At 40.7% G+C, this 25,563-nt stretch overlaps 1 protein-coding gene across 4 annotated transcripts in view; it reads right to left on the reverse strand.

The window, feature by feature from the left end:
* The window catches only part of Cdin1 (CDAN1 interacting nuclease 1), a 236,807-nt gene that overhangs the window by 124,272 nt on the left and 86,972 nt on the right, over positions 1-25,563 (reverse strand). For all 4 annotated transcript variants that reach the window (XM_050133926.1, XM_050133933.1, XM_050133913.1 and 1 more), the window contains exons 6-8: positions 15,368-15,447; positions 14,979-15,028; positions 10,068-10,135 (exon numbers count right to left, since the gene is read on the reverse strand). In XM_050133926.1, coding sequence (XP_049989883.1) covers positions 10,068-10,135; positions 14,979-15,028; positions 15,368-15,447 — 198 coding nt within the window. The remainder of the gene's footprint in view (positions 1-10,067; positions 10,136-14,978; positions 15,029-15,367; positions 15,448-25,563) is intronic.

Below are 25,563 nucleotides of genomic sequence, written 5' to 3' on the forward strand. Positions count from 1 at the left end.
AGCCAGATAGCTGAAAAATATGCTGTCTTCTCAAAGAAAAAAAATAAGAAAAGAGCCGGGCGATGGTGGTGCACGCCTTTAATGCCAGCACTCGGGAGGCAGAGGCAGGCGGATCTCTGTGAGTTCGAGACCAGCCTGGTCTACAGAGCTAGTTCCAGGNAAAAAAAAAAAAAAAAAAAAAAAAGAAAAGAAAAAAAGAAATATTATTAGTTAAGAGAGGAGAAAAAGAGAGGGCAATGATCTGAAATTGCACTCTTGTACACATGCCCCACCCTGCCTACCAACCTCCCTCAGTGAACACAGGAGATAGGCAGAAAGACTCTTCTAGCTCAAGGTGCTACATAAACCTGTGCAGTTCACAGCTCCTAAACTCATTAATCTCGTGGCCCAAGATTTCATCATCAAAATAAATCATTAGAATATTATCACTTAAAAGCATACTCTTTAGTCGTCACATCTACAAAATGAAGAATTATAGATAACCAGAACCTCAAGAAACAGTACTTCTGTGCTAGAAAAGTCTTAGAGACAAGTAATCCTACATTCTAATTTATATATATATATATATATACATATATGTATATATATCCTAAAAGAAGCCCAAAGAAGGTAAGTTGTCCACCATGACCTGAACTTCTCAAAGGACAAAGAATGAGCCCATGCCAACCAAGACTCTTTTTGTCTGCACAATTCTACACTATTATTAATTATACCAATAAGTAATCTGGATCATGTGTGATATTTATGAAACGTGAGGAACACTCGTTTTCCTCTTGTGTGATCAGTAGGTGGCCATCCGTCTGATACCACCTGGAGGGACCAAATAACCTTAATTTCCAGAGTTTCATTGGTTCCCTCTGACATTACATCTCAAAACTCAACAAAACTACATCCACGGAAGAAATGGATGTGCATTTAAAAATCTTTTAAGTACTATTATTTAAATTGTACAAAAACAATGCTGGTCTCTGTTTATTTTTACATTGCCAGGCCTGTTCTTAGGTGATATTGTAAAAAGGGATTACATATGCCTAAAGAACATTGTGAACATTTAATTTCTCTGTCCTTTGAATTATCTCCTTGAAAGACCCAACTATCCAAAGCAATTAGCTACTAATTACACAATTTTTTTCTTTAAAAGGGTTGAGTTTTAGTCAGAGAACACGACACATCTGAAACTAGTTAACATAGTCTTAAGAATCATATTTAAGACTAGTAGAAAATGTTTTCTTTAACCTGTATTATTTCATGAAAATCTTTAAATTTATGAAAAATATCATTTACCCAGAAACTGTGCAAAATTCCAGTTTGTAACATTTGAAAGTTAGAAGTAACACTCTGAAGTGACCCATGAATATGAAATAAAATATACCAAATGATTTTTAAAAATTCTTTAAAACCTTGTACATCATTACTAAATTCAGAGAGAGTTCAAAACCATGCATCCGTTCCAATTAAAGGTACAGTACATCTCTTCTACTCTAGTATTTCATGTGCATAGACCACTTAATTCAATGCTTAGAGTTGTGACCCCTCCTTCTCTGCATGTTCCCTGAAAACAAGTCTCATGGCTTTTTCTGCTGAAGGCATCAGCAGAGCTTTAATAATAGTTGCCATTATGATATGCACACTGCGTAAAGGTGCGTCAGATACACCCGTTTTGAATGGGAAGACACTGCACACACCTGTGGTGAATGGGGAGACACCGAACACACCTGCATTGGATGGTAAACTATCTCCAAATTTCATTACAGCCATTACTTCCAACTTCTTCCCCCAAAGCCTCTTCTCAAAGCCCCTAATAAGGACTACAACTGACTGCTCTGACCTTGTCCTCTGCTTATGTCTTTAAGGGACAATACTAGGGGAAACTGACGTGCACTAAAGATAGGAATCAAATAGGAGGTCAAGAAGCTGGAGCGGCTGAAGAGTGGCTAGGTAGGCCGCCCTGGCCGCCCAGTGTTATGGATAAGAGATACACAAATTTCTAAAACAAAGCAAATTACTGGAAGTCCTTTTGGCCTTATGCTTTAAAGAAGAGACAAATCAGCATGGCAGACAAACAAGATATAGCCAGAGAGGCTACTGTGAGGGCTCCGAGTTGTAACACAAAGACTGTAACCAGCTTCTCCTAAAAAACAAGAGAGCCTAGAAAGTCCCTTTAGCCTTTGCCAACCTCAAAATTCTGATGTCTGGTTGAAAGTCATCCTGTCTCTTCCAGCTTTCTTCTGAATTGGTATCCATGGCGAGGCATATTCACAGAGACATAAAAGAAGAGCCCGTACTGAGACAACCGTGCGCCTACATATACAAATCTGCAAATACTGACAGATCATTGAGTCAGTTCAGTAGTAATAGTAAGAGATCTGACTCCGGGTAAACTGTGGTTCAGGAGAATAAGGAGGGAAAGTGCAGTTCACTGTAGGGACAGACTATTTCATTTGGCTGCCCTGTAGTGATCCTGCCTGGCACTGCTATCCTGGCATTGCGATTCTATTGAGTAGTTAGTAAACTGTCCTCCAACCACCCAGCTCCGAGTGGGCATTATTAGATCCAGGCCAGCTGACAACAGAGTCATTTCTGTGTTTTTTGTTTGTTTTTGAGATGACAGCACAACTTTTTCTTACATTATAATTCTAAGAAATAAACGAAGTAGTACCTGCCAGTGATCATCTTTACTTGAGAATGAAGGAAGCATTGAAAAGTGCATCCCAAGAAGGACAGAGGAAGGTATGAGTGACCCGATTCTGAACTCCAGGCACACCAGAGGCAAAGTTCTCCCCTTGGAGTTACTGGGTCCACATTAGAAGCCATCAGTTCTTTGTGTGTTTAAGTGCAATAGTTTGTCTGCATTTCTGCCACTAACAATCACAATAGTCCCCAGACCCTGTTAGTGATCAGGAAAGCAGAACAGCAGGCCCGCTATCTAACCACAGCAACAGGGAGGGAAGGGCCGCGGGCCTGGAGCAGGCAGTGCACCACACTGCCTTTCTTTGGTGTTTCAGAGAGCATGCGTGTTCCAGTGGCAGGGGAAGTCTATGGTGTCTCTTAGTTCTAGAGGGAAGTGTGCACAGGCGTTTTTGAGGACAGCCTCTTCTGGCTGCAATGTCTTCAGGAAGGGGGTGGAACTCCAATTCTCTATGTCCCTAATAGCACATCCCTGCCACTTTAAAAACCTACCTTCTTTTTAACCTTCTGATAGACAGGCATTTAAGTGGTGGATTCCTTATGAAAAATCTAAGCATCTCTGCTCCCTACTGCCTACATAATCACATTTTATTTCTTGTCTCTTATTAGTGCTAACATCTGCAGGTAAACAATCTTAGCATTCTGAGTCTCACCTGCTCCTGCTGCCTACTGCTCCCCTGAAGTCCTAATCCCCTGTTTATCACATCAAGACCGCTGCTCCAGCACAGCACGCCTGCTCTAAAGGTGGAGAAGAAAACAGCAGGAACAGATGAACTCCTAGAAACAAAGATCCTAATTTCTTACGGCAAGGGACATCCAAAGTCGATGGCTTTGCACATTAAACCCTCTTGGAGTCCCGGAGAACAATACACACATGCTAGAAATGTGCCCATGTAAAATACGCTGGTTTGTCCAAACATCGGGGGAAGGAATGAGGCAGGGGTAAAGTAAGTGCCTCTCAGGTGTCACTCAAAGTAATTGTTAGTGTCTACTAACAGGGTAACATTCGCTGGAAAGAATAAAATATCTCCAGAGCCATCCTTATTAAGCTAAACTTAACAAGAATTTGCACCCAACAGCGGCTGTTCGAGTCACTAATGAAAGTCCCCTTGACCTGGAGACATGCCAACCGGTGCTGATGAGCGGTTTATCGGCTGTCTCCTGGACGAGCTCTTCCCTGTTTTCCTAGAGGTGCAAATGGTCCTGTCGTCTCCTCACTGCCAACATTTCTTTCCCGCACGCTGCTGCTCTTTTTGCCCAAAGGTCTCAAAAGCCCCCATAAAAGCTAAAATCTCCTCTTAAAATAAAAGCCCCCATAAAAGCTAAGATCTCCTCTCAAAATAAAAAACTGAAGAGAGGTACAGCATTGAAAAGCCCAGTCACTTGGAGACACAGTGAGTAAAACTTTTCCCTAGGCGGTGGTGGTGCACACTTTTAATTCCAGCACTCGGGAGGCAGAGGCAGGCAGATCTCTGTGAGTTCTAGGGCAGCCTGGTCTACAGAGCAAGTTTTAGGACATTCAGGAGTGTTACATAGAGAAACCCTGTCTCGTAAACCGCCCCCCCCTCTTTCTCTCTCTTTCTCTCTCTGTCATTTATTTTTTAAATTTTGTTGGTACCAGTAATGTAGTGTCTTCAAAGAAGAGGTCACCAGGAGGATCACTATACTTCCAGATCAATTCTAAGATGAGCACGCTCCGTGCACTTGAACTTTGATACGGGTGGCAGTTCTTGATATGTTCTAAGACTTTAAATGCCAACTACTCAAAGTGGATTCTAACTGAGCGACCGTGGAAAGAACTGTTAATATACAGAGATCTACAGTAAAATTCCCTGTAAGTTTTTAATACTCAAATCATGAGAAGCACTTGAAAGACTGGTGAGCACAAAGGCAAGAGGGTCAGCCATCCCCAGCGGGGGGGAACGGGGTCCTGCCGGAGGCAGCTGAGGTATGTACAAAATTCTAGCTGTCACAATTTCAGTAACAAACAATTGAGGAAGCAGCAGCATTTTTTAACCTCAAAAATTTAGTTATCAGCTTTTATTATAAAAATAGTATATTCATACCCCTGTTGGGTTTTACTACAAAATAGAGTAAGAGATAGCCAGAGCTCCATAGTAAAGAACATGCACTATTCTTGCCAAGAATCCAAGTTCTACTTCTAGCATCCATATAGTGCAGCTCACAACCTCCTGCAATCCCAGCTTCAGGTGATCTGAAGCTTTGGTCCTCTCTGGGCAGCTGCACCTATGGGCACATACCTGCACATATACACATAATTACAAAGTAATTAAAACATGAAGTAAGTAAAATAAACAAACTACTAAAGAACTCAGCGAACTTAAAAAGGTCACCACTGACAGATTTTACTTCCACTGAGAAGATACTAAGTACATACCTGATAAATAGGGTACACTAGACAGACCCCCTCAGCCCCCCAGAACAGGGACCATAGCTCCAGGAAAGCAGGATCTTAACTGTTGTCTCGTTCTTACAATACTCAACTAACTAGCTAACTTATGGAATAAATATCACTTCTTAGTTGGAGAAATTAAAATTATTTACTCATCTTTGACCAGTCTGACTGCAAATACTTATTTGTATAATACGAAGCATACACGTTTTTAAGACAGGATAAACCCAGATGAGTAAATGTATAATCTCAATCCTCAAGACCCTCCCCTACTCAGTCCTAGGGTACCTGAATAAGTCCCATGTCATTGAAACTGATCAGCTAATACCTACAAGACAAAGAATTTCAAAGCAGAACTAAGGCTAGAAAAATGGTACATAATTTCTTTTCTATTGGTGAGAAGTAGAGGTTAGATAACAAACAATAGGTGGAAATTCTACAACAGAATAAAATGTTTCAAGGAAAGTCATAAGCTCTACATTATAAAAAAATTCATATTTAAACAATAAGCAATAAGAAAAACTTTTGTAAAAGTAGTTTAGATAGAAGTGGAGGAAGGGAGGTATAGAGGGAGAAAGAGAAATTATTTCTGCCTATTAAGGAATCAAAATGAGGCAAACATTATAAGCAAGAAAGAAAATCATTGGGTTAGCAATGTTTATATACTGATATTTCCCCCACACTTTCTTTAAAATTCCATCAAAAACATTCCATCTATCTGTCTGGCACAATACTTTGCTGCTAATTAATCATCATTCAGGAGGTATTCATAAAGTAAAAGAACAACAATATTTCAACAAATTTAGATCTTCATGTTTTAACCACAAATAAGCATTGTTAGGTTAATGCTACATTAGAGCCCTTAGAATGACTAAAATAAATGTTTATATTCTGATGAGGAAATATGCTCTGGGGTAATGCTCTTGTACACTGTAAAGATTTCTTACTCATATTGGTTTAATCAAATGCTGATTGGCCGGTAGTCAGTCAGGAAATATAACCAGGGCAACCAGACTAGGAAAATTCTGGGAAGAGGAAAGGCAGAGAAGCAGAAGAAGCAAGATGAGAACACTTTACTGAGAAAAGGTACCAAGCCTGATGGCTAAACATATATAAGAATTGTGGGTTAATTTAAGTTGTAAGAGCTAGTTAATAATAAGTCTGAGCTAATAGGCCAAACAGTTTATAATTAATATAAAGCCTCTGTGTGTTTCTTTGCGACCAAATGGCTCCAGGACTGGGAGGAACAAAAACTTCTGTCTACAGAAATACTTGAGACAGAACTGAAATTGTTGTATGGACTTGTCTAAACTTACTACTGTTTCTTTGTTTTTAATATCATTTAGGTATCTTCTTAGAGTATTGTCAGCTAGTGGTTTCCTCTGAATTGAAACTTTCTGTCCTCCTGGGAGGAGATAGTTTCGTGAGACTCAGAAAGCTAACAAAGCATACAAGTCTCAGCAAGTTGCAAGAGATGCTCCCCCTCATTATAAAAACAGTGGGCCACAGTCAGGTAAAGGAGACTCCCTTCAGAGGAACTGACTGCACTGCACGTCTACAGTGAACTCTAGCACAGAGCTTTCAAGATCACAGTGGAGCAGACTTTCCTATGATACAGCTCCCTCTGAGTCACAAATGCCTGGAAGCAACTCCAGTAAACTCACTGATACACTGCTTTAAGCATGACTTGGGTGGAATCCCTTCTTGTGTGTGACTGATGACCTGTCCTGCGGTCAATGTTTGTTCAAGTCATACCAAACAAAGGCACACAACAAAACTGGTACTCAAACAGGGACTACCAAGATCTAAGAGAGTTGTGGGAAGGGCAGTTACACAGCCTTTGCAATGGGCGGGAGAACCACAACTGGGTCTGATCTCTCAGGCTGATTCTGAAATGACTACCCCTCTCCCAGCGGTGTGGGATAGTGGCTTCCCTCCCAGAGCAGGAGGTCCATGCCCCTGGAATGGGTGATAAGACCTGCAACCATAGCAAAGCCATCCTAGAGGCGAGTTCCCTCAGGGGAAATCCTACAGTGTCTGTCTTCCTCCACTGAATGGTGTGACATACCTCCTTGATGAGTAGGATCTCTTATGAGGATGGGGGATGCTCCCTAAATGGCTGGTAAACACAATATACTGCAATTTCTCAAAGTGGCACAAATAGACCAGGATCGTAAGCAGGCTGTTGCCTGGGCATTGCTTTGGGCATAGAACAGGCAACTGACTCTCAGTTGTTTACTTAGAAAGAACCTGCCCATGAAAGAGAGAAAGTTACAATGAGAAAAGACACAGGTGCCAAAAATGAAAGATGGAATGGATGCCTTCGCTTGTAGCTGGCAGTATGCGAAGCAAAATGAGAACTTAGAACAAGCTTTTCCTGGGACCTAAACATGGAACCCATAGTAAGTTAGGGAAAATATGCCAATTAAAAAGGGAAAGAATGAGGTAGAGGTCATCAGACACACCCCTAGGTCCAAGCTTTAACAAAGAGAACAAGAAAATACTCAATTCAGCCTGCAGAAGGTCTAGTACAGCAAACTGACAGGCAAGGAACATTCTGCTTCTAAACTGCTTGGGGTGTAAAACTCTTAAGTAATGAAGGAGTCACCCACAGCTTGCTTCATAAGGCTGCGGGGCATGGAACTGGATGACATCCACCTGAATACCAGGACAGCAGAGAAACTGAGTGATACAATGACCACGCCTCCTGGAGACTAGGGATGCATGAGCCAAGGAAGTGAGAAAGTCAAGCCCCAATGGACTGGCTAACCTGAGACACCTGGTATCTTCAGTTTCCCATGAATCTCATCATCAACGTTGGATCCTTTAAGGCCCAGAAAGCTAAAAAAAAACTTATTGAGCTAGTGAAGTTACAAGATCCACAAGGTCAAGGTCACAAAAGCAGCAAACAATTGCTTATGGTTGCCAGGCTCCACTGTTAGATGGATGTCCTTCCAGCCTCTATTTGTAATGATCAAGAGATGGAAAAAAGATAACACTGTACAGTGAGATTCCCTGTAGGTCACTTATGAATGCAGACTTGAGGGGATTTTGGAAGTCACTCTAAGAGGAGGAAGAAACTCGTTCCCCTGGTGTGACCACAGGCTGTATGGGAACACTAGGAGAAGGCTTTCGTGAATCTTCACTCATACTGGGATGGAGTTTTCTGTAATGCAGCGTCACCGAGTCACCCATGCTCTTGTAAGTCACTCCGGTAAATCTAAGGGCCGCAGGTCACAACTCGGTTGTAATTGTTTGTTTGCTCAGTAGTCAGTTCCCTATCTAGGGTGAGCAGATATTTGCTCTTATAAAACCCACACAACAGCTGTTTCCATCAAATAATTCCCTGATATCCCAGAGCACAAAGGAGTGTGGGGGATCCGTCAAATTCAACATTTAAATATTTCTGTACATTTGTGCAATTGGAAACAAGTATTTGATCATATTCCGGCACTAGTATTTGTCAGTTAAAGTGAGGCTAGTCTAACACACTCAATCCAGTTACCTAAGATTCTAGACTACATTTAGGTCATAGCTAAACTCTCTGTTCTTTCTTCCAGTTGGACTTTGCTTGTCCTCAGGGAGGAAACATTCAGAAATTAGGCTAGACAAAGAAGTGGACCCAAGCGGGCTGTCTGCCTATAGACAGATGGTGCCAAAAAATAAGACCAATGAGCTACTTAGCTGGTGACTTAAAACAAAAATTAGCCTTGGCTGTATCTACAAGAACCTGCAGCTGAGTAAGTGGTGGATCACATACTTTATAATATTATCAGAATACTATCATTCTGAAACACACTATAGAGAGCCTCATGGGCACCCATTATAACTATATTATAACAGCTCCGAGCTGTTACCCATTTTATTTAGCACTATGCATTTTTCAAAGGAAATGTATGCCCACACTACATTATTTCCATAGGCTCTACGATTTGGCTGCCCGTCTTATAAGAAAATACTTGGCTGTTTCTACTGTTGAAATTTAGTAACTGGGGAGCATTTTCCTAATTGATCAACTTTCTTAAACCCTAATTAGTGAATATTTGTGATCCTTTCTCAGCTTCAAGCACCAACAATCTTGCAGCACATCCTACTACACTCTCCAGTGGAGTAAAAAGACTGGCCAATATGAAAAGATTTATTCTCGGTTTTATGGACTTGACTTTCCTTGGGTAATTTGCTGCCCATTTTACAATAAAATTAAGTAATGGAATAGGTTTCCCCTTTTGTCTCTAAAAGTCAACTATATAGGTTCTTCAGTGTCTTCATGCAACTGCTTACTAACACGACTAGTGTGGATCTTTTGTTAGTTATTACAGAAACAATGGAGGAGAGAAATGAATGCTTCGTTGGCTGCTTTATGGTTGCCATCCTCCATTGTTATATGGACATCCTTCCAGGCTTTATTTATAATGATGAAGAAATGTTGAAAAAAATAACAGTGAGATTCTCTGCTGGGTCACTTAGGAATGCAGACATATGGGGATTTTGAAAAATCATGCTGAATCTATGGTGCAATTAATACTTGGCATGAAAACAATAAGAGCTTAATATTTTGCTTTTCAATAACAGGACTTTCCTATATGAGGAAACACGCATACCTAACATGACTTTTTCTAAGTATTCTCTTTAATATATAAAGCCTTTTATAGACAATATTTCTTTGTTTCTCTCTCTCATAAGGTTTAGATTATGGCTAATATCTCATGACACCCAAAGCAATACTCCAACAGATATTAAAGCATTTTTTCAGCCACTTATTCTATAAAATATTAATTGCAAGCCTGTGCATGTGCTGTCTACATCGGGGATTGGGTATGAGAGCTTCTGCTCAGGTCTAAGTCAATAACAGATACCACGCCGAGCATCCATCATCACCTTTGGCCCCCATCAGCACAGACTACCTGAAGGTGAAGACTTTAAAACTAGACCTTTAAGGACCCAGGACTTACCAAGCAACACTTACCAAGGAAGGAGAGGTTTTTCTTCAGAAGCAAGTCTCTCAGCAGGACTTCATGCTCATAGCCAATAGCACCAGACATTTCAGTTAAGGAGGGAACACAACCGAAGGGCTGAACTATCAGGAAAATTCTAATACCAAGCCTTTGTGTTGGGATGAAATAGAGAATTATGGTAATTATATAAGGATTTCCAACTCAGCTCATATCTCTGAGGAAGGAAATTTCTAGGTGCATTCTTCCCTCATTTAAATAAGTCAGCAGAATTTTTCTATAACATATATATTTTGGCCAACAATGACTTATAAAGCACTATGATTTTAATTTCTTCTAAAAAGAGGGGAGCCACTTAAAATATCCATTAATTTGTATTTTTTACAAAACAGCCCTCCAATTCAATTTAGTACATATTAACTCAACACTCACTAAGTACAAGAAAGAACAGTAACTAACCAGTCTTTGCCCTAACGGTTTCCAATCTTAGAGTCTTAGAAATCTGTGAGATCGCCGGGCAGTGGTGGTGCATGCCTTTAATCCCAGCACTCGGGAGGCAGAGGCAGGCGGATCTCTGGGAGTTCTAGGCCAGCCTGGTCTACAAGAGCTAGTGCCAGGACAGGCTCCAAAGCTACTGAGAAACCCTGTCTTGAAAAACTAAAAAAAAAAAAAAAAAAAAAAAGAAATCTGTGAGATCTATTTGCCAGTCATCAGCACCTGCCTGACTTCCAGGGGGTACAAAGGCTGTTGTATGTGTGCACGTGTGTGTGTGTGCACGTGTGTGTGCGCGCACACGCACGCACATGAACAAATACAAATGCATATGATCTGATGTACACAGGAACATACAAAGTGTTCCAATGCTTTCTCCACGGCAGACATCATATCAAGTGATTTAAGTATGTTATTCCGTCCTCACAAGTAGAAAAGGCTTGTTTTTCTATCAGGTGGGGAAAGGGATCAGAAGAAAGCACACAAAGCCAGTAAGCATGTGGGAAAGCCAAGGATGAGGGGTTGAAGGTACAGGACAGTGGTATAGTGTTTGCCTAGCACTCCTGAAAACCTAATTCTATCTCTAGCAATGAAGAAAAACAAACAGGTAAAGGCAGGAAAGAGCTCTATCCGAGGCTTGTGTTTGATCTTACACTTTTCCAAAAGCATCAGAATTATATACTACAGGCTACTAGTCAATGCTTCCTAAAGACCACACATGCTTCATGCTAAATCTTTAAGAATTTAGCTAAGTGTATTGCCTAAACCTTTATACTAAACACCTGAGATCTTATTTGAATCTTCACAACTCAAAGAGTAGATAATCTTAGTCCCATTTCTCAGTCACGTAAAGTAAGGTTCTGAAATGCTGAGGACTATGCTCAAGGCCCTATGGCTCATAAATACTGACATCAGCAGTAATCCTTTGAAGCTTGCTCTCTTTTTCGGAAGGAAGGAGCCTATACTATGTCTCAGATGTGTTCCACTATTCTGGTCCTTCAGTCCAATGGAAGGAATTTAGTAGACACGGTCAGGATCTTCTCCTCCATGGTCCACCTTACCCAACCCCACAACATCAAGATGGCTGAACAACTCCTTGACTTACCAGAGATGGTTACTCTCATCATGCACCGGCAATTCATATATCACTAGTTTAAAAAAATCCTAGAAAATTACCCTCTCCTTTATCAGTGGGTTACAGGTGACTGTCTTTTAAATCCACTAATTCAAGAACCACAGTCAACTTTTGTCCACCTTCAAAATAAGGCCAAAGTCAGCATTACTGCTGCGCCCTGTTTGTTTTTCTCTTTCAATGCACATGACTGCATGTACTTAATTTTTACCTAAATATAAAAGAAAGAAAAACTTTAAATCGTGGAATCTTGCACGTTTTCTAAGTCCATTGAGATATTTGACGGGAAAGTCTCAATTGTCTCTCATGACCAGGGTTTCCCACACTTTGAAACTAAATTATTTACTTCTTCCCACATAAATGTGCTCTCACTTTTATGGCTGTAAATTATTTACATCTAAAATGTTGAATCATGAAACTGAGGTTACTGATGGTACAGGAATGAAACCCACAGCCCTCATACTTCCTGAGTCATCTCCCCGCTCCCGCTTTTCTGTTAGTCCTTTGTCTAGTCGCTGTGGCCTAGAGCCTCACTTTGGAAACTTGAAGAGGCTGCTTCTTCATGGAGTTTGCTTGGTGGATATGAAATGCAGAAGCAAAGGAATGGAGGTGGCGGGGGCACACATACTAAAGAAAATAAATAAACAGATAGATAAATAAATAAATACAGCAGGTACCAAAAGAAAAATAAAGCACCCTGATAGTATTTCCTCTTTACTACTGTGATTGGTGTGTCATTTTAATAAGTGACCAATTTACTTTATTTTCTGAACACGAACGCCTACGTGTAACGCTTTCATAATGGAGAAAGGAAGTTTTGCATCTATTCCATTTACGACGTGTGTGCTTCCTTTGTAAGAAACTGATGTACTTTGGTGAGGGTAAGCAAGGCAAACAAACACTGCCTGAATTATTATTAGGACCACACAGAAAAACATTTCTCACTTCCAAAGAAAACCAACAATTGCTTCCCGTATGAAATAAAACAATTCCTGTTGATCAGAATAGGACACATCTTTGCAAGCATACTTACAGCATGTGAAACTGACACCACTTTGGTGCAAAGACATGATCAGTCTTTCCACAAACTCCCCATCCTGCTTTATGTTGCATAGCTACTACAATCAACAATTTCAAATTTTGAAAAGGTATACTTCTTGATTATGCTTTGTTTGATATAGATATAAAAATGCAAGGTCAACAAAATAAAGTTTATAAAACCAGTATTTTTTACTGGTAATAAGCATAATGGAATTGCAAAAATTAGAATCTAGTCAGTGAATACAATTTATCTACATATCATTATATTTATCAATTGAAATTATAAAGTCCATTAAATCCTACTGACAATACACAGCCAAAAGAGAATGTGAATGATGGCAAAAATATATACATGTATACAAGGAAAATGTTCCAGACAGAATTTATAATGCTCCATAAGCAGAAACACTTAGACACTGTCTATAAGGATACCTATTATTGATGTATGGTAGTGACCATCGGGCAAAACTTGTAAATAACCTCACAAGCCATTTTCTTCGCTAGCAATACAGCAATCTAGTTTCCCGTAAGCGTCTCAACTATTACTGAAAAATAGCCTCCTGGCATTTACAAAGCAGTTGACTTCATACTTTAGTCCATGCATATATAATTAGAGAGTTATATTTAAAATCAATATGCAATCCTTCAAAAGACATTATGCTTTTAAAACCTTAACTTTAAATTGATTTTTAACTATTTTATGTGCTTTGAAATTAGCATGTAATTCAGCCCTAGACACTCTGAGATGGTGTCAATTGTTATATAAATGTGCTGAAGTTTATCACTGAGGTAATGTGAGGTTGGTGCTCCTACAACTTAACACTACCATTAATCTCACACTGAAAATAGAAGCATAGTTACACTTTAGCCTAATAAAAAAGCCAGGTTTTGATAATACCATGGTTTGGTGCATTTTAGTTAGGGGACCAGATCAGAGAATGCACGTGTAAAAAGCTATGTCCTAATTAGTTACTCAGTATTCTTGCAAGAGGGCTCTGCTCAGAGATTACGCCAAATCCTAACTGTGTCTTTAGGAAAGAAAGTAATTTTCTTTGCAAAAAACTTGAGCTAGGTGTGACAATACACAGTCACAATCCCAGCACAAAGGAAATGAAGGGAAGAGGATTGGGAGCGTAAGACCAGTGTGGACAATATAGCAAAACCATGTCTCAAAAAATGTTTTTGTCTCTAAGTCTTTGTGAAACTAGAAGGTTATAAATAAGGTATACACATGTGCAAACATAGATATGCACATACAGATATATAAACACATATTTGTGCATGTGACTATGAATACACACATATATATGGATATGCACACGCATATATGTGCACGTGTGAAGATGCGTGTACACACAACTAGCTTGCAAGAGAATCCAACAAAAATTTGGACTGGCTTTCACTGAGACACTGCTGGCCCCTGTACCATCCCTGCTATCAAAATCTAGCCCAGGAAGACTGTGTTTTTAAAGTGATTTCCACCAAAAATTATGAGTATTGTTTAAGAAAGTACCCTTTCCCCTAAAGTGTTATCCAAATTCTTACTGTCATGCCATTTTGTTTATCAATAATCTCTACTGAAATCATCCCCATTCACCGAGCCTAATTTTAAGAAGGAAGCATAAATCCTCGGGCACCTCAGTGGCTTTAAGAATGAATGACTGGATATATCTGCTCTCATAGCCTTCAAGTCGGTCCCAAGGGAAAAATCAACACAGTCTCTTTAAAACTGTTTATTAGGAGCCCAAATGACAGTACAGATTGCAGCAAGCATTAAAGCAAGGAGAATCTACTGCCCTTTAAAATGCGGTGGTCGGTCTCTGGTGGCATTTGAATAACATCAGCCTTTAATTCTACATTCAAAATGTATTCCAGAACACTCAACTGAATTTGGCTCGTGTTCAATGGAACTTTGTTATATTTTAAAAAATGGCCACTGGGATGGTTAGATACATTCCAAGACAGTGTGTTACCTGCCTAATGACTCTGCACCTTCAAACTCATTGAAAACCAAGCAGTTTGAAATAAGCAGGCGGACGGGCATGGGCTGAACTGACACCTTCCTAGGGCCTAGCTGATCTCTCCTAAGCGGCAGAAAAGAATGGTCCACAGTGACCCTCCAGTTGATGGAATGTAAAATAGGAGAGTATGAAATGTGTTTTGTGAAGCAGAACTTTATGTCAGGTTAAAGCTAGACACATCTCCTCCACCGAGTCTAAGCTCGTCAATTGTGCACCTAAAATTTTATGGGGAAGGATACTGCTTGATGCAGTCCACCAGCGGTCCGTAGCAGCAGTCGTTCACAATGCACTGCGGACAAATAAGAGACGGGTTATAGGCTGGGTGACTACAGCACCACCAAAGTAAACATTCTAAAAGCAGTCATTACTCCCCCCAATACCCAAAGAAAGCTATCAAAAGGCTATTCAGATTTAATCACAGAAAACAAAAATTGCATTCCTTTTAATTACTATAAAAGCAAGCTATTAAAAAAGTAAAAATACTCTCCCTGAAAATACTGCATTGCCATTTATGGTGCGCCCTGACCTCAGTGATCGTTTATGATGACAGTAATTAAATGAGGTTTAAAATCCTCTACTCGGCCAGGCAGATAAGAGCATCGTCCCTGAAAACAGCTGCGATTAATACCTGATAGACCTGGTTGGCTAGAACTCCATCTGGAATCTGAGAAGGGTCCCGTAGCATATTATTGATAACAGACTTGGAGGCTGTGGAGGAAAAGGAGGAACTATTAGTAGACAGTTGACACGCTTTTGTGTAAGGTAACATGAGAAGTGACATACACCGAAGTATACACAGAGCACGCACAGGAAAACAGCACAGATTCTCATCATTTCCCTGAGATGCTCATCGAAGAGAGGCTTCTAATTAGACCACTTTTGCCAAGTATTTGTAACTACATTGCCAGATTTGACAGTGACCTGATTTTTTCCAAGGTAAATTAACAAGTGTAGACCTAAAGCATATGTCTATTTGCAGACTAATCAGCTTAGGAAAAGCCAACTTTGGGGCAAAAAAAAAAAAAAAAAAAACCCAACAGCAATAACCAGAAAAGATTTAACTTTTACAAGTAGAGATCTTATTCCCAAGGACCTGGACACGTACAAGTTAGCTAGGTCAGGCCAGACTCACAGACTTCGCTAATGCCAATATAAACATTTCTCAAAACTAAATCTGTCCAAGGTCATTCCCATCAAGTGCCAACAGTTGTTATGTCCATTTAACAGGTGAGGAATATGAGAACTACAGGTTAGACAGGTTTATAACTGTGAGAATCTGAAATGAGGGAAAAAATGTCTGTGTGTTGTGTTGTGTATCCATTATTCACAGGACCCCTGACAGAGACCATATTCTATAGATGTTCAATTTTCTTATAGGAAACACTACAATATTTGTATATAATGTACCCCACAATCTGACATATACTCTGTCTTTAGATTGCTTGTGATTTAACTCAATACAAATGGCACGCAAATCACTGTTATACTGTCGTTACTGAATAAGAAAGGTCTGCATGTGTTGAATACAGACACAACTTTCTCCCATGCATTTCCTATTAGTAGTTGGTTGGGTCCAATGTATGGTACTTATGAATATAGAAAGTCTGTCAGCTGGGGAGGGGAAGATGGATAGGAAGTAAATATATTTTATATGTAAACAATTTTCCACCCCAAATATGTCTCATCCACCCACAAACTAGTCTGAAATACCATGTTAGAAGAAAGGTCGAATGGAAAGCTTCAAGAAAAGGGTGTATGTGCTGTGCAAAGATAGGAAAGCTACGCAGAACATCCTGGTCCTGCTTAGCTCCTGGTGCAAATCAGTTCCGTCAGAATCCTCCTGTGGAATCAACCTCAAATATTTAGTAAGATGGCTTAGGTCATGGACTGCTTGAATGCCTCTTGTACAATGATCTAGTTAAGAAAGTTAGTAAAGGTCATAGCTGTGTGCCATCATAGCACCTGGATAATTTGAAACTTCGTTTATACTATCAGGTTCTCTATAAATTTCAGTGGCCTTGGAACACTGGCAGACATGAGATATGGTAGTCAACATTGTGGAAAGAAATAAGACCGCTAGCTACATGATTGCATGCTTATAGCATCACTGATACATGTAACGGAAATTTGCAAACACATCTTTGCACTAATGAGGAGAGCACATATGGAATCTCAAGAGCACCACTAGCTGTCTTACCCGGTCCTGCCTTACCACCAGTTCTGCAAACTAGCAAACAGTGTGGCCCCTTGCATTCAGTGACTTCATCTCTAGGAAGTGATGCTATTATTTGAGTTGACTGCTCTAAAGAGTTCTCATGTGAGTCTCTTGAGAAAACAGCTGCCACATCATTTTGTTAAAGTTCAAGTAGTAGTCTGAACCAAATGAGACTTAGACATTCACTGTGTTTTATAAACTTGGGCTATACTCAATTATTTTTGACAGAAATTACCATGGATAAGTGGTATGGATACTGAGAATATGAAACAGTAACCCATCACCTTACTTAGGAACAGATGATGTGGCAACAGAACTAAGAAGACAGTAATGTGCCTGGTGAACCTGCCCACTTTCCCTAGCATAATTCGAAAGCCTAGCCAGATGGTGGAGATCAAAGCAGTTGTTCACATGTGTGGTCGCCTTCTCTGGGAATACTTCCTTTGGTCTGCCACTCATTCGCAGATGCGAATGGCACGTGTATCCTTCTATGTTACCCAGGGAAACAGCAGCCTTCTCTGTGCACACCTGGTCATGAGGTGCAAAGGTGTTGCAATAATTTCATCATAATATAAACCTTTGAAAGGTGCACTTCTCAGTGTTCAGAACCATAGTCTACAAACTTTCTAAAAAACATCAGTTGAGGGTTAGGGAGATAGCTTAGTGGTTAAAGTGCTTTCCACGCAAGTTCGAAGGCCAGAGTTTGGATATCAGAACCCATGGAAATGTCTAGTGAGTATGGTGGCCTTGTACAGTGCTCTGAAGGCGGAAACAGGAGACCCTCAGAGTGAAGGGGCTAACAAGACTAGCCAGGCCAGATTGGTGAACACTAGGTTTAATTAAAAGACCTGTGAACAAAGTGGAAGAACAATTGAAGATGATCTCCAACTTCAAGGTGGGGCTTTCACACATGTATGAGAAAACAGAAGAAAATAGGGACTTTAATATGTTGAAGAGAACATTACAAAAACAAAGAACAAAAAAAAAAGAGTTAGCTGATTTTAATTAAACTGTAAAACTTGCAAATTGAGGTATACTAATAGGGGCAAGGCATCCCAACCCCTAAACCTAAGGTTCAAGGAACACTGTGGAAGAGGAGGTGGAAAGACTGTAAGAGTTAGACAAACAAGATACCTGCTGTGCTACAGTGCCCTCTAGACATGACAAGGATGCTGTACCCATGACATCTCAGTACTATGGCTGCCCAAAGAAGACCTACATAGCAGTCACACATTCCAACACAGACCAGTGAATTTCTGAAGGCCACATCCCTAGATGAAGAACTCCAGGCAGCCAATGACCACTGAGTGAGAAAGAACCAGTTTTCTGCAGGCAAGCCCCTTCATAGGCTTTCTAATTCTATTGTGGTCAGCTCTATACATGTGTCCACAGGAGCAGCACTAACTAGGCACAATGTGGGCCTCCAGACTTTTTAACCATGGAGACAGAAAGCCTCTCCCACTTCCTAATGCCTTGCACTGCAGTAGATACATCTCTCCTTTCTAGGAAGAAGGCACAAAATAAGAATTCAAGCCACTTGGAGGCATGGCCACATGAACAGCAGAGGGCAAGCATTGGATAAAGCATGCCACAAGAGATGGCAGTAATGTTTCAACTGACGCAGAATGCTCAAGACTGAATTTGTTCATTATAGAATGCTTCTAACATAAGCAATGTACAAAATCAGTAAAACAACTACTGACAGTACCATCAGTCTTCCCCAATACATCTGCAAGATGAACTAATCTCTGACAACAGAGATAGGAATTTACAACACAGCTTGACCTTTTGCCGATTTAACAGAATAATGATATTAGATTCACACCTAGGTACGTGGTCACCATAACCTTGAATTTTTGCTCAGATTTAAAGTACTAGATATGTGTTCCCTCCTGTGGAGTAAGGCTTAATTTCAACCAGAAAGTGGTTGGTTAGCACCCTAACATCCAAGCCACTATTGCGCCCATGAGCTTTTCTTGCCAGGCTTATCACTACTATAGTTTGCAGAGTTGAGAAGTGCATAAATTAAGACCCTTGATGACCTCTTCTCCCCAGCAGCCCATATAGCACCTTCTGGTGCTATGAAAGCTAACCACCAGGGAGGAAACTTCCTGGTTAGTACCAACGTGAATCTTCCATGTCCATGACCAATGTAATTACTTGCCCTTACGGGTTCCCATACACACACACACACACACACACACACACACACACACACACACACGGGCAGTTGTTTTCCATTTTAGAGGAAAGCAGAGTGGTAAAGAGTGCTACTACTAAGATCCATCCTTAGTACTTTCTACTTTTTCAAACAGTTGAGTCTCAGTTCTTTAGTTTTATCAACCATTTGTCAATTTGTTTTTCAGCTTCTTGAATCCTCTTTTCCGTTCCCTTAGTTTGGGTTCTCTGCAGTAAACAAACATTAAGTCTGGACACTGTGTAATGAAAAGTGGTAACCACATAGAAGAGAGGATGAGTGACAAAGGCAGAAAGAGGAGATGACTATCTGGAAGACAAGTTCATGTACATTTGAAGCTCTGGTGATGGAGCCGATTTGGCTACTCCTGGGGACCACAATGCTGTAAGATGACCAGGTTGCACCAGGTGTTTCTCCTTTGTGTGAGGCTCTCAATTGAGACTGAGCTCCTAGACAAGAAAGCATAAATGCCAGCAAGTATTTAATCTTTTCTTCAAAGGCTGGATTTGAGGCCTCTGAACATCAAGGTTAGGGAGATCCCAAGCTACATCTCTATAGGGACTGACCTGTCAGTGCCTCTCCTGGAAAACTGCAATTCTGCTTGTGTCCTTAGAAGCTACACATCCTATAGCTGGGGATGTTCCTCCACGTGGCAGGCTTTAGCCCATCGGTTTCCTCACTATATACAAGCAATGCCTAATAAAGCTGGATATCATCTGACAACTGAACCCTACAGGACAAATCAAATTCTGTTCTCTGTCTAGTATGTAATCAATAAGAAACTTAAAAGTCGTCAAATATGAAAGTAGCCTGTACAGAAAAGAAGACATCTCCAAAGAATGGCTATTCCTGGTCATCAGAATCGTGTCTCTGGCAACTTACAGCTTCAGGACCACTGTATGTCATCAACTTGAGCCCACCAAATATCCCAACAGCTATTTTTTCTTTCTTCTTTCTTTCTTTCTTTCTTTCTTTCTTTCTTTCTTTCTTTCTTTCTTTCTTTCTTTCTTTCTTCCTTTCCTTTCCTTTCCTTTCCTTTCCTTTCCTTTCCTTTCCTTTCCTTTCCTTTCTTTTCTTTTCTTTTCTTTTCTTTTCTTTTTTTGAGACAGGGTTTCTCTGTGGTTTTGGAGCCTGTCCTGGAACTAGCTCTTGTAGACCAGGCTGGTCTCGAACTCACAAAGATCTGCCTGCCTCTGCCTCCCAAGTGCTGGGATTAAAGGCGTGCGCCACCAACGCCCAGCTCCAACAGCTATTTTTTAAGCATCTGCCTAAGCCATGATTTTTACATAATTTCTCCCCAAACTCCAACATACAGCCTCCAAACTATAATTTTTCCCCCTCATCTTTCCCCTGGCCCAAACTTTGAAATTCAGTTCAATTCTTACCTCCTCTGTTCAAGCCATTCTTGTTTTTAAAACCTGCATGTATTCTTCAAAACAGACTGGAAAGGACTCCTATTGTCTAGCGATCTTTTGTTACTTTGTCAACTGTCCAAAAGAGATCGATCAGAATGCTATGATTTAAAATCATGTCACACTTAAAAAATTTCAAGAAAATAGAAATTTTAGACTACTATAGTTACTATTGCTGTCTTTAAGTATCTAAGTATTCACAGAGGCTAACATTCTCAACCTGACAAAATTTCAAATCACCTAAAAGACAAATCAGTGGACATGTCTGAGAATAAATTTCTAGGCTGGGTTAATTGAGGTGAGAAGCCCTGCCCTAAAGATGGATGGCACCATGCCATGTGCTGATATCCGACCTGAACAAAAAGGAGAAGGTGAATGGAGTGTTCATCCATGTCTTAGGCTCAGGACTGTGGATGCAATGACCAGCTACTGCATATTCCTGCTGCCAAGACTTCTCTGTCATGAAGAACAGCAGTTGCCCGTGAGTCAATCGACATCTCTTCTCTTGTCAGGCCTTTTGTCAGAGCAATGAGAAAATAACTAATACAGGGCTTGTATACATAAGAAGAATTCATGTCATCATAGGTCCCCAGATGATAAGGAAAAGTCTCTCAAGTTTATTGCTACTTATGAAGCCTCAAGCTTTCAGATTTTTAAGCTTAGAATTACAAAGTTCTAAATTCCTAAATTTGATGTTCAATTTATTCACATTAAAAACTTAAGGTGTTTAAAGGCTTTGGCACTTTCATACATGCATGCAATGCATTCTAACTGCTCTTTCCTCCTACCCTTTCATATGCCCTTCTGTCCCTATCAACTCCACCCCCACAGTCTCTTCCCTAGACTCTTGACTTTTAGCTTTGTTTTGTGACCCATTCAGTATGACTAGGGCCAGCTATGTTGCCACGGAATTGAAGCCTGGTGGCGTATGGAAACAACTGAAAGGAATGAGTTCTAGCAAATAGTTCAACAGCCAGGTGTATGCCCCCCGCCCAGCCACCGAGTCCTTCCTCCATCCATGTCTGACTGTCAATGGATTCATTCTTGTAGACCAGGCGTAGGCAACCACAGCTTCTTTGAGTTCCTGACTGTAATGACTGCACCCTGCTCAGAAGATGGAACATTGCACCTCCTTTCTTTATGTTCTGGCTCTATTCTTTCTGCTCCCTCCTTTTCAGTGTCCCCCAAGCAGTAGAGGGCAGTATAAATGTCTCCTTTGGGGCTGAGCCCTCATCTGTCACTTATTCTCAGTACATTGTGCAGTCCCGGGTCTTCCCATTCATCATCATCCCCTGGAGAGAGGCTTCTCTGATTAAGGCTGAGAGTAGAATCTGTCAATACGTATAAACATAAATATTTACAAGGCAATGACTTTATGTCAATTTAGCTAAATGATAGTCAGTACCCCCCAGGGCCTATGATCTTCCCTGTCATGTGTCCTTTAAATTTGCTCTGTTTTTGTTTGTTTTTCCCATTTATTTGTTTATTCATTCATTTATTTTTAGACAGAAAGTATACAGTACTGGGTATATATTCCCTGCTCTGGAGTGGGTCTCAGAAGTGTTGGTTTAGCCAAAGATCAAGCGCCACTATTGCATAACTAGGCACTTCTTGATTGACAGATTAATGTCACAGTTTGTAGAGTTCAGAGTTGGGTAAGGTCACTATGTCTTTTCTCCCGCACCAGCTTACATAGCATCTCCTAGGATGAATGTAAACCGGAATTCCTGAATGTGATCTATGAACTAGCACCCAACCTTCAGAGACAGACAGGGCTTCAGCTTTCAGACTTGCCTAGAATTCACTATGTACCACAGATTGGTCTTTAACTTGCAGTGATCCTCCTGCCTCATCCTCCCAAATGCTAAGATCATATATTTAAGCCACAATACCCAGCAAAGAAAATGTTTCTTAAGCTTAAATGTTTTTAACTACATTTATTTAATGGGGGGGGGGCGTACATGGCATAGTTTGTCTGTGGAAGTCAGAGGTCAACTCAGGGAGTGAGTTCTCTCCCTCCATGTCGTGGGCCATAAGGATCAAATTCACATTAGTAGACTTGATGGCAAGCTCCTTTACACACTTAAAAACAAACAAACTAAAAAGCACCAACCATCTAAAAATAATTTTATAATTTTTTAAAATTGGCCAGCTCAGTCATACCACTTATGCAACTTTTTTTGTTTTTAAGATAATATATTACATTTCTCCCTTCCCTTTCCTCCCACCAAAACCTCTCATATAGTCCTCCCTGCTCCCCTCCAAATTCAAGGCCTCGTTTTTCCATCAAATATTATTGCATAATATATGTGTTTGTATTTACATACATATTCCTAAATATAAACTGTTGAGTCCACGTATGACTTACATGTATGTTTTCAGGGCTGACCATATGCAATGCCACAGATACATGCATCTGATTATATACCACCACTATAAAGAAGGCATGAGTCACAGGGTACTTGATGTGCAGTTTAAAAGCAGAAGTATTTCTCTCAGGTGCTACAAGATAACCATTCAGCCCTTTGCTAAATGAATGAATGAATTACACACTGCCAAACCACATCGCTACTCAAAAATCCTGTCCTCCTATTTGTGCTCCCTATTATTAGGATGAGACATATATATCTCTTACCCATGTGTGTGTGGTGGGGGAGAGAGGGAGAAGGAAGAGAGGAAGAGATGGAGAGAGAAAGAGGCAAGTATATTTAACTTGTAGTGTTTCTTATTATGAATGAATAGGCTAAAGAATTCATTTAGGGGAAAGAGAATAAGAAGCACTATAATATAATATATCATAGAAAAGTGTTGAAAACATATAAGCATGTGTACCTACAAAATGGGTGTGTTTATCTCTGACTTAATCATATGGATGACTTTACTAGCATGTAATAAAACTCCTTTTGTAACAAGTAGCTATCATTTTATAAGTATTTTATATTTGTGTCAAACAGTCTATCTTTTAAAGTAGAATTGTACATCTCCATTTTGAAATGCAAGTGGAACCAGCAAGCTGACTCAGGCAGTGACCCGCCATCCTTCACCACTTAGCTTTGCTACCAGGGAGTCAAGGGAAAGCCGTGCTCTTACACCCACATATGCACATGTAGTCACACATGTATGTGTGTGCATGCACACAACAAATACACTAAAAATGACACAAATGTGAAGAAATATGTGGTATCATTCTGATGTGACAAAAGTTATGTTATATCTAAGTTTCTAAATGTCAGAAGTGCTGGTTTCATATTTGTACCATGCCAGAGGAATGTTCACTTAAGGATGTAAGGCACCTCAAGTTTCTGTTTCACTGTGTGTATTCAAATACAAGTGGGTACCTGTACATGCATGCACATGTATATGTGGAGGCCAGAAGACAACCTTTGGGTCTTGTTTCTCGGGAGCCATTTACCTTTGTTTTCTGAGACAAAGTCTCACACTGGAGTTCATTATTGAGGGTTGTGTGGCTGGCCAGCACCACCCAGGTATCTGCCTTTCTCTGCTTCCACTGGGCTGGGATTCCAAGTGCACCGCTACCAAGCTAGGTTTTTTACATTGACTGGTTCTGGAGAATGAACTCAAGGACCATGCTTGCATGGCAAGCAGTTTACTGAGCCCCACAAATTTCCACTTCTAAAAGGGGGAAAAAAAATCCAAAGAATAATAGCAAGCATTTCCTTACAGAGTACGCCGGGCACTACTCTAACTACTGAAGCTAGGGCTAGGTGCAGCTCAGTGGCAGAGTGTTATGATAGCATTCACGGTGTCCTGGGTTCGACCGCCAGCACAAAAGGAAAAAAGCAAAACCCCATAACATCACTTGTATTTAGCTGACTGAAATTTTTATGCTGTTCTGATGAGGAGTAGCTAGTGTTATCTTCCCCAATGAAGAAACTGTGGCGTGGGGAGTGAGCATAATCTGCCAGAGTTTCACTGAGTCACTCAGTGTGATGCGGACATGACTTGGGTGTAGCCATTCAGTCTGTGGATTCCTTGGCTATTTTTATTTTCTTCACATCTAGTTCTGTCTTTGAAGCCATCTGAAGCGTTCTGGATCAATGCACCCTGCCTGTTAGAGCGCCACCTAAGCCCTCTCTGTGCTCTGGGCAGAGAGGACACAGGGCCACGGAAAGATGTTCTAACCTTTCTCATTTCTTCTGGGGCCGAGTTTGAGGGTGGAGACAAGCGTAAAGAGAAGAAAAAAGTTCATGGGATAGAAAACCTCACAAAGTTAGGTTCATATCTATAATTCCAGCATTTAAAAGGCTAAAAGAGGAGGACTCTTTGGAGGATGGGACTAGCTTGGGCCCCACAGTGAGACCTAAACTACAGTGTGAAACCTCATCTTTTAAGATTGACACAAAAGCAAACATCATCAGAAAACCTGACAATATCCCAAGTGTCTTAGGGTCTGCAGAGGAAAGAAAACTGCTGTCTCAAAAATGTGACCCCACAGTGGCCGCTGGTATGAGCAAGCATGCACTATTCTGCGCAGAGGGGCAGATCTCTGCCTTTAGACACTGAATTCCAGGAGTCCCCTCCCACCCCACAGTAGCACCTCTTCTAGCCCACTTATTTATATCTCCTAGGTTCTGTGCTGGCAAAGACCCACACCATGTCATGAGGTCCCGCACAGTGTTCAATTGGAGAGAAGCTGATTCTAAGTCATTAAAAGTGTTGCCCAGGATCACAGGGGTCCATGGGAAGGCAGAGTGCACAGGCAAGAAGTCTATTTTCCTAGCAGACTCCCTCACCCAATGGAAAAGGAAGAGCCAGAGATGCAGATAAGAAGTCTAGGGCATACATTCAAGGTAGTTCAACAATATGGAAATCCACACATGTGCAGGATGCTGAAAGAAACCCTTCTGGGGGACCAAGCCCACCTGACTAACCACAGCCAGGGACAGGCACTGAACTTCCATTTAGAAATATTTTCTTCTAATTCTCCTGGTGGGGGTGGTCTCAACTTTCAAGGAAAACACAGCTATTCAATTTCGGCC

Source organism: Alexandromys fortis, unplaced genomic scaffold (genome assembly GCF_014885135.2).
Source record: "Alexandromys fortis isolate MF-2015 unplaced genomic scaffold, M_Fortis_MF-2015_v1.1 scaffold_6, whole genome shotgun sequence".
NCBI classification, from domain to species: Eukaryota; Metazoa; Chordata; class Mammalia; order Rodentia; family Cricetidae; genus Alexandromys; species Alexandromys fortis.